Source organism: Mercenaria mercenaria, unplaced genomic scaffold (genome assembly GCF_021730395.1).
Source record: "Mercenaria mercenaria strain notata unplaced genomic scaffold, MADL_Memer_1 contig_3944, whole genome shotgun sequence".
Lineage (NCBI taxonomy): Eukaryota > Metazoa > Mollusca > Bivalvia > Venerida > Veneridae > Mercenaria > Mercenaria mercenaria.
In genome coordinates, this window is record NW_026462133.1 from 1 (window position 1) to 10,996 (window position 10,996).

Here is a 10,996-nt window from a genome sequence, read left to right on the forward strand (position 1 = left end):
CAAATAAAACCCCTGGTGCACAACTTCCGTTGCTGAAAAACAATCCCGTTTTGATGACTGGGTCAAATACCTTTTTAAAATATGAACGACGGACGGACATGGGCAACTCTAAGTAGGGGAGGTGGGGGAGGGGGTGGCACAAGAAAGAAGACTTAATTCGACTCTCTGTTCATGAGAGGACGCGACATGGTTTAAAATTATAGTACTAATGAATTGATTTACTGCTGTTTTCTGAAGTAACTGATCAACATTAACCCACTAGATTAAACATGTTATGTTTAAAAGGTATGCATGACGTAATGACAAGGTAATATATGGTGCGTGTCGTCAAAAAATGCACAGTCATTCCACATGGCTCTTAATGCAGTCAAAATAGGACCGTATAAATTACTATATATAGTAACTTTACTATAAAGTAAATATAATATTCAGGTTTCAATGCTCTATATAAAACTTTGCGTTGTCTGTTTCGAGAAATCTCTTTTTTTACCAAATAGATCAAGTTGATCATATTTCGAAATTTCCATTTGAAAATCCAGATCTAAAATGAAGTAAATAAATCGCAGTAAAGATTTTGTCTTTTAAGTAGATCTTGTTACGCCTGGCTAGTTTCTTTTTTTCCGCTATGTAGGGTATGCAAATAAATAAGTTAAACAGTTCAAACTTTATTTTGATCTGAATAGTAAATTTAATCAGACATAAGATTTGGAATTACCACTAATGAGTCTACTGACTGCAGTATTCATATATCCTCGAGGGTCCTAATTCCGTGGGGATAAGAAATAATGGTAAAGAAATGCAGAAAATATATACAGTAAACAAATAATGCTCACCTACCTGAATAAATAAATCTTTTTCCAATATTTTGCATCAATTTTCCTCAAATTTGCGATTGTAGCATGAATGTTACAAGTTAATAACAAACTGAACTGTCAAAAACTTCCGCCATTTTGTTATGATCCTAATTCCGGTGACGTCACACAGGGGAAGTAAATCATGTTGAGTTTTAGTATTAGGCACTCAAAATTAATTATGTGTTTTTATGGTCCATTGTCAAAATAGTTTTTAATCTTTCAAGAACATGAAATAAACTTTTAAACACTAAATATGTAAACTTTAACAGTTTTATCTATGCACATAGTTTTTAAACAAGTTTATTGTGGGTGTCTTTTTATTCTTCCTTGTCACAACATGGACAAAGGAAAGAATCACTTCTTCTCAGAACACGAACTGGTGTGCAGTATGACAAATGCACCCAATGGTTGCATGTTTTGCCCCTGATAACATTATCACAACGTCCCCACTTGACAAAAATGATAGAGATGCTCCCGGAAACTTCCTCTGGAGTGTATCTCTTACATTGGCAGCATAACTCATCTTCATCAATCATTGAGTCATCTGTATCAGTATCCGGAATCAAGTTGATATGTGAAGGACCAGGTTTTGGGGGCAATGGTTCTGAAACTATTACATTTACTTTATCTTTTTTCATACTTTTCAGTTTATCATGCTTATTTTGGCTAGGTTTCTTTTGGTTCTTCTCGTGTTCAGTCATCTTGGCAACTATTTCCTCAGTAATTTCTTTTCCAGCCACTATTTTACTCATTGTTTTCCTTTGTTTGCTTTTATGTTCACTTTTGACCTTCTTCAGATCATTTTCTTTCTTTTCAAATAGGTCTGTAATAGTGTCCTCTTCAGTTCTCAACTGATCAACCATAATTCCACCTTCCACTGTTTCTTGGCTGTCAGCATCATTTATTGCGTCAGTACTCTCACTCTGAAAAACTTCAGCTGGCAATAGCTTCTCCTTTGGAACTGCATCAACACTGAAAGGGTAGATACCAGAGCGGCGAAAAGATGACTGAATGTTTTCAGATGAGAGGGCTTTAGTGTACACCTGACAAGCAACTTCACAGATATTGTATCGAGTAATGATTGTTGATGACTGCCTGATTAGTTTGTGGCATTGTGCATCATAAATTCTTTGAAAGGGTCCAAAACATCCAACATCCATTGGTTGTAAAATGTGGCTGCAGTGGGGAGGAAGAATGAAGATGATGATTCCATACTGAAGAGCCCATTCAGACAAACCAACGCTGACATGAGACTTGTGGCCATCAAGTACAAGAAGAATCTTCTGTCCATTATGACCAGGAGCAAATTTCAAGAAATGATTTTCAATGTAGTGTCTGAAAATGGATGCGTTTGACCACCCAGATTCACTGATGGTGCCATCAGCTCCAGGAGAAGCTCCGTGTAACAGTTCTTCTCTCATGCGCTGTCCGGGGAAGACCAAGTAAGGAGGGATAGCTTGTCCTGCAGCACTCCCACAACCCAAAATGGTGACAGTCTTTCCTTTACCAGAAGTACGTATGTGCAGGCTGATCTTGGTCTGCACTGATCGCAAAGGCAGAATCAAAGGTTAAAGATTTTGGTTTGAAAGTTTGCGAGTGAAAGCATGTTAAGCAACATCTTCATGGTCAATGTTGATTATGCGAATAGAATCGGACCAGTAAAAATGCAGTTTAGCTAAACTATCACGGTTACGTACATCTATACTCTATCACTTATATTTCTATATTCATATAAATTGTGTGTACCATTTTGACGTCGTTTAAATTAGGCTATGGACTGTATCGGTCAAATGTTATGTGCCTTTGATTTATCAGAAAACGAGATTTTTTTTGGTATTTTTTAACCTCTATGGGCGTGGAATTCTTTCATGCCAGAAACCTATCTACCTGGTATACGGAAGGTCGGATTGATTTATCTAGAGTTACGTGCTCTTAATTAAGCAAAAACGTCCGATTTTATCATGAAAATCTTCTTCACCAATGACGATCATTTTTGTACATTGTGTACGTATGTTACTTGTGAGAGTTTGGGATGATCGGTCTATTTATTGAACATTTACTTGCTCTTGGTTTCGGAAACAATGTGATGTCAAATACTGTTCCGTATCTCCATAGAACAATACCATGGTATGTGAATTAATTTGTTTTTTGTTTTGGATTTTGCGTCGTTTTTTTTTCAATATCATGTCAGTAATGTAACGGCGGGAATTTAAAATAACGAGAGTTCCAGGATTCTGTACCAGTACTAACTTGTTCTCCACAAGTCTACTGACAATCTTTCCACATGAATCAGAGTTGGAGGTTTCAGATCCAATGCCTGCTACCAAATAGTTACGGAGAACATATGTCTGGTCCAGCGATCGAACTCCGAACCCTGTGAATTGTAGATCTGCGCTCCCTTTGAGCTACGCGGGCAGGCGATGTATTAGATGTACTTAAGTTAGGGCACTGTGCAAAAATGAGCCACTGTGACCTTGATCTTGCCCGTAAGATCACTGTTACTCAAATGAGCAATGTAGAACCATTCTTTTTTATCGTTTATTTTTCAGGTCGCACTTAATTCATTCCTAACTGTGATTATAACTCAAATACGACGTTGATTTCATAGGTATTTGAGCAGCATGAGTACCGCATAACACAAGGTCTGAATTTAAAGCTTTTCCCCGCTAAAAGATATAATCAATACTATGATTTCTTATAATTTTCCTTAAATATATATGATATCTTTAAATTATTTATGATATCTTTAAATTATTTTTGGATATCAAAAATATTTGATTATACCTTAGATTATAATTAATGATATCAGTAAATACACTGTATTCACAAATATCACAAAATATTTATAACGATACAAAAAATAAGAAATAAAGATATCATAAAATTAATTTAGGATGTCAAAAAATATTAGATAAACAGCAAAACGCAACCAATAATGTTAGGACAAAATAATACATCAACATTTCGCCTAAAGATTGCATGTAGTGGTGTCGTATGTCGTACATAACAATAAGAGCGCTAGATCTATCTTCGATTGCAATCACAAGATAACAGCAATGTACCACTTGCATCGTTAACGAGCTTGAAGTTAACAGTTCATAAGATATCTGTGTACTAGTCTAGCAAAATATTCGAGGATGAAGTGTTATTGGATCGCCTTACTATTTTCAGCTGCAGGGGCTCGAGCCTCGGAGGATTCCGATGGTAATACCTGCAATGCCAATTACGCTCGTTTACTAGAACTTAACACACAGGAGCAGACACTGAGGCTTGAGTTAGAGACGCGGGTTCGGAGCCTACAGGACCAAGTTGAAAGTCAACAGTCAAGTGTTGACAGACTGACAGGTAATTTCGTTTTAATTGATTCTACTAAACCCAAATGTTAAATTAAAATTATTTATAAGCATCATTGTACATGTATGTTGCTTACTTTTGATTCAAATGCTTATATGCGTTAAATTTAAAGAAAATCAAGTGGGTCAATTTTGGTCAATTAAAGTAAATGCAAACATTTAGAATCCATAAAATGTTCCATTGTTCACTAATTTAAATATATCAATAGACATACAAATGAATAAACAAACACATTCTATGAAAACTTATATTTTACGAAAGAAAATATTTTGAACATACATTTCTTTTATATTTGTCAGTTGAAATGATTTTGCAAAATAAATACATGAACTTGTGTACAAGCTACGTCACACATTATCATAACGTGGCTATGTTAGAGAAAGGGAAAAGCGCTTTGGAGGCTTACTGGTTCTTCAACTTGTTAATTATTTTATTATTTTTTTTTTTTTTCGTTTTTGTAACTTAGCATTGACATAAAAAATTTCTGTTGAATTATGTCAGTCAAGAATATCGACTAATAATACAATCAAACACATATTTAGCTGCAAATTAAGGGAGAGCCACAATATGGCTGCTTATGTAAAGAGGTTGCTAAAGACAATTTGAAATTAAAACAAAAAGTCAATTTAAATGTTGGCTGACTGGCTATCTTAGGCAAGTGGCTGCTAATATTGGTGACCTCTAAGACAGGTTTAACTCTAACTTTATCATTTCATCCCCAGATTCTTCCGTGTAATTAGTGAAGTTACATTTGGTAATCTTTGTGAAGGTATCACAGTCATCCAATATTTTATTTCTGTTATCGACAGAAAACATGAAGAGAAGTGTAATGTCCTAATCATAATTTCTTTTCAGTTGAAATGCAAAACAGTAAGAAACAAGTTGCTTTCTCAGGCAAGTTGAGCAGAAACATACCGAGTTCAGAGGGCAAGAACGTCGCAAAATTCGATACAGTAATCACCAACGTTGGCAACGCGTACAGTACTACCACGGGAGTCTTTACCTGTCCAGTCAGCGGGATATACCTGTTTGTATGCAATATTGTTGGTGGTCCAACAGGCCAAACTCGGATAAGAGTATATCATAACGGGAAAGCAATCGGACGCCCTTGGACCGGGAACGGAGTTCACGAACCAGGAGCAGACAGCACTGTGATCCATGCTGAAGCCGGAGACGAGGTGTATGTCAAAGATTTGATTACATGGTCAATAAATCTTGATAACTTTTCGAAATTTACCGGAGTTCTTATCAAAGCTGACTAATGACTTTTAAAATATATTGAAATGGCAGTCGTCACGTTAATTTTTGTTTATGTTTTGTCAAATTTGTTTCTTGTTAAGTATTACTAAATGAATATGAACATTACAGTTGAAACTCATTAACTCAAGCTCGCTTACCTCGAAATGCCGCCTATCTTGAAGAATGTCACATGTCTAGTCAAAATACCTTCTTAATGTTTGTATTCTAAATCCGGTTAAGTCAAATTCGACATACTTACACTTCGGTTGTGTCGAAACAACTTAGAAGTTCCCTCAGTCAAATTCCTACATATTTACGTCTCGGTGTGCCGATGCGAAAATTGTTTACATAAATAAATACGTGATCATGCGTGCAATTATTACAAAAATTATGAACAAAATGCATGTGGCATTTTAAGTCAAATTTCGGTTGTCGGTACCTCGCAATATGAGTTAACAGATTCAACAGTATGCGTATTATATAAAGCTATCAATACTTCAAAGTTAAAGTATCCGATCCACAAATAGATAACATTTTAATGACCCCATGTTAGCTTGGTATCTGTCTGCAGAACAAGAATAAGTAAATAAGATGACCATGATAATATCATCGGCACGAATCACTAAAATCATGATTTTTTCGACTGCGAAATGATAAATCTTACACTGTAATGACTGGATTTCTGTTGAATTATCATTGACTTCGTTTATTATATAATAATAATGTAATGAATGCATGGTACACTAAAGACAATTGTTTCCCTTTAATATATTCATAGCTGATTGTTCATTCCACATACCGTATATTATATACCACAACATTGTAATTTGCAATGATCAGTACATGTTTTTGCGTTTACAAACTTTAACTTCGAAATTCAAATAATCTTTCTCAATAAAGATACTCTAAATCACATTTTCGAATGATTATCTTCTTGAAATACAACTCGAATAATGTTGAGCAACTCCAAAAAGGACATGCATTTTAAAATTTTAATGAATAAGTATGTATTTAGACTCTCTATTATTTTCCTTTAGTCATAAATGTTGAAATAAATGTGAATACCCTTTAAAACAGTCTTTATTGCCCGTGTGTTGTTGTAATTGCAAAAAAAAAAAAAAAAAAAAAATAGTCAAGATAAGATTTTGACAGTTTTGTTTTGATTACATCTTTAAAATGCAGTTTTTTTAATCTCGACGCATGCACTTTCAAAAAAGATTTTATCTCCTTTTTCAAAACATGAATCGCGTTGTTCTTTTTCGTTATATGTTTTTAACTTTAAGTAGAAGTGTATTTGATTATTAGTGTTTGCTTTTTTTTGCGTTTTGTGAGATTTGGATAACATTATTTTTTTTAAGATACCAGCAGTTTTACTCAGCAAATGATATTGCTTCGATTCAAGTGATACTACAACTTACCAAGCAAATGTCTTTTTTTATAAATTATATCTCCTTTATACTAGATGTTATATTGTCGCAAACATCTGAATTTCAATTTTCAAAAATTGATCAAGCTAATATCGTCGTCACAAGTTCCTACTTTTCAACGTATCATGCAGGTAGCTGCTTAACCTTTACACTGCTAAGTTTCTAAAATGGACTGGTCTATCTTTCAATTTTGGCTGTACCATTTATCATTTGAAGGGGTGTTCACTGTAAATTTACTGATTGAATAGCGAACAGTGCTGATCTTGGCCTGTACGGGTTGCAAAGGCAAAACACTTGCCACCAGCAGGCTTTATAAGCTTTGTGTCCCTCTGTCTTATAACATTCTGGTTGAAACGTAGTCTTAAATGCAGACGCTTGTATTTGTCAAGTAATAGATCCATTACGTGATATTGTGTAATATTTCACTAAACGTGGTCGTTTACTGAACGCAATCGTACTGATATAATATCAGCTATCAACATTTCAATCACCACATTTTCATCACATTTAGTCGATTATAAAAAAAGACCTTGAAGTCTGCATATTTTATGGCACTTTTTGGTAATACTCTAACCAGACAAAAGCGATAGACCTGCAAAGCCAAAAAAAAAGACACGAAGTGATACATGTACTGTGAAATATTAAAATATTGATAACACCTACAACATGAAAAAGCTTCTAATAAATATTGCAATCAGAATGAGTTCAATTGTCTTTCTCCTGCTCTTTTTAATCTTCCTAAAAGTTAAGGTACTCAAAGCCGAGTATGACATATCAAACACTTAAGAACGTAGAAATTATGTATCATATCTTTTCAAAACTTCCTGTTTTTTTAAAAAAAAATCATTTTAAACAAAACGGTCGAATCCAAAACACCAGTGCTTTTATCTTTTTTATTCTTAAGCCGGAAAATAATTCACTGCCAACCGAAAAAGGCTTACAAAGTGTACTGAAACACATCCACATATCCTGTTATTATAACACATATTATGATACTGTCTTGTCATGTTAAAATAGGCCATCCCATGATACTATCCAAAATAACGATATTTTGCAGATTTAAGTGTTTTGTATAATTATTTATAATAAGTTTTTTTTGTAAACACATTATAGTTTTATTTAGATCTACGTTAAATGCTATTTTTCTCCATTCACGTGCATGAAGTTGTATAGTAGTTTGGTACACGAGTAATCAGAGGCGGATTTGAACTTTTAGCGGTATTTTAGGTCTGAGCAAATCGTTATATAAAATGAGCTCCTTCACCGTTAAGAAATCAGAAACAGATACAGCTTGTGGCAGTTTTGCATTTTAATAAAATGGCTGAATGTTTCTTTCACTAGGGCAAATATTGGTGCCAAGCTGCATAAAAAGCCTTTAATTGTGTGAAATAGACTAGTCGGATACGATGATCTGACGGACTAATGTGCGAACAATATTCTACAAGGAATCGGATACATGATAAGATTTACAGAATCTTTTGAACAAATAAATTGGCTTTCGAATTCAATGCCAACTTTAAAGAGGGTCGCCTACAGATATTTGTTATTAAGACAGATCATTCATCTTTAGAAAACTAGTGCTAAAATCTAGAAGGGATATTCTGATATTCGTTTTAGCGCATATTGCCTTACAATTTCACACACTAAAATATTGATTTCCAACATTATTTTTATACATATTCAACACGGAATGTCAGGTTCCAAAATCGTAGCCTCCCCAAATCGAAGCCTACAGCATGCGGACATCCACACGACCAAAAGACAAACACACGCACTTACGCACGCACACATACACATACACACACAGAGCAAACATATGAGGACAAAACGGAAAATTAAGGCATACAGTAGGGCATCGCCATAACTCCTTCTGTACAATACTACCGCCGTGAAAGAACTAATATCGTTAAAGATAACCAACTGATTTTCTGACTTTAAGCTGATATTGAGGCATGACGATCATAGTATTTACATATTTGTTATTCATAAAACAACTTAATACGTAATTCTTGGCTTTTATTGTGGACGAAAACATTAAAAAACAACATTATTTCAGACAGATACAACATGCACAATTATGTTTAAAGTGCTTTTATCTGAAAAACAACATTTTAATCGTACTCACGGCGCAATTTTGTTTTCTGACATAAGTCATTTCTTAATTATCTTAAGTTTAAGCTGTTGTATGAGTAGGACTTAAGTTTTTACTTAGACTTAAGCTGAAATCACCACAAACTTAAGTAAAATCTTCAAAACTTATACTTAAGATGCTTTATGAATACGGCCCCAGCAGCATAATTAATTGAACAAATAATTTGGCAAGATGCGTGGGGGGGGGGGGGGGGGGGGGGGGGGGGTGGTGGCGGGGGAAGATCTAAAGAAAAATTCAACAGACATCATTTATTACACTGAATACGATACGGCTTAAACAAGTAAAACTAAATTATCATAAATATCAGTGTTGCAAAACTTCCGTGAAAATAGGGGCAAAAGTAATACAATATATCATGCTATTTTGTCGTCAATTTCTAGGAAAGCCATATTAAATCGTTAACAAAAAAACAAAGGTTCACACTTCTGCGAACTTTCGTACATTTAGTTTTTATTTATGCTGGTAATAGTTAAGATATGGCTTCAGGATTCAAATAAATTTCATGCATCGTTGTATGGCCGGTCACTGCATGCATCGTTTGTAATTCTCAAGTCTTGATTTATTTCCCTTCGATTGTTTACACGTTGTTTTATTGTTGTATTATTAAAGTAAGGTTTTTTTTTTGTTTGGTTAAACGTATCAACAAAATTATCATATGGTATGAGACAACTATCCAGTTTTTTAAAGGTTCATGAAGACCTCAGATTTCTCTTTGTGCGCTATTTAAGATTAAAGCCGGTGTAATGAAGTATTTCGACCCCCATAGAATAACGACCCCCCCGGTCATTATTCTATAGAAAATGTGACTCCTTTCCTGTAAAATATTGACTCCCCTTATAAAAAACTGACTCCCTTTGAAAACTCTATAGAATAACGACCCCCCGGTCATTATTCTATAGAAAAACTGACCCCTCCAAGTAATATACTGACTCCCTAAAGATGACTCCCTTCGAATCTCATAGAATAACGACCCCGGTTATTATTCTATAGAAAAAGTGACTCCTTCCATGTAAAATACTCACTGCCGAAATTACTACATTCGAACTCTCATACAATATCGATTCCCGGACATTATTCTATTTAAAAAAGTTACTCTTTCCGTGTAAAACACCGGCTCCTAAAAAGACTTTCGACGATAATATCTATTAAAATGTGATCCCCACCAAACCTAACGGACAATTTTACTAGATCTACAACTCTAATACCCTCCATTGCCAATAGTTAACATTTTGATTGTACTACTACTACTGGTGCCGCTACTTCTATTGCTATTACTACGTGTACTTCTTCTTCTACTACTACTACTACTACTACTTCTACTACTACTACTACAACTGCTACTACTGATACTACTATACCTGCTTCCACTAATACGTCTTGTACATCTATCTCTTCTCCTCCAGCTGCTGTTGTTGCTGTCACTTATTCCTCTGCTGCTGCTGCTGCTGCTGCTACTGCAACTGTCACTGCCACTGCCACTACCACTACTACTACTACTACTACTACTACTACTTTCTATTGTTGCCGCTACCGTACTTTACTGCCACTGCTAAGTATTGCAACTTCTATTAATACTAAGTTCTATGCTAGAAGTTTCTTGTGCAGTTTTCTTCTGAAGAATTACTTCATACCGAAGTTTGCAGGGATTATTGACACTGGTGTGTTTTGTGAACGTATTGTGAATTGTTATTTTCCTGAAAAAAATGTATACACCAAGATACAGCGTCTAGAAATAGAATCCCTTTTCCCGTTGTGGAATGCTCTGATTTCTGTGTCAAGTGATGGTATCTGGGGCTTATGGTCAAACGGAAGGACGGACGGACGCACGGACGGACAAGGGCAAATCTATATGCCCCCTCCCCCGAGTGGGGGCATAAAATGCAGCAATTAGGCCTTAGATACATGAGTTATCACTAAATTTGACCAAGTGACCGGGGGTCGTTTTTGTATGGGAGTCAATATTCTTCTTG

General features: G+C 35.0%; 1 protein-coding gene across 1 annotated transcript; it reads left to right on the forward strand.

Moving 5' to 3' along the window:
• The first annotated feature begins 3,896 nt into the window (after nucleotides 1-3,896).
• LOC128553562 (complement C1q-like protein 3) lies at nucleotides 3,897-7,591 on the forward strand. Its single transcript, XM_053534744.1, has 2 exons — nucleotides 3,897-4,199; nucleotides 5,064-7,591. The coding sequence occupies exons 1-2, from the start codon at nucleotides 3,992-3,994 to the stop codon at nucleotides 5,468-5,470; spliced, it is 615 nt and encodes a 204-aa protein (XP_053390719.1). The 5' UTR covers nucleotides 3,897-3,991; the 3' UTR covers nucleotides 5,471-7,591.
• Nucleotides 7,592-10,996: the final 3,405 nt, after the last annotated feature.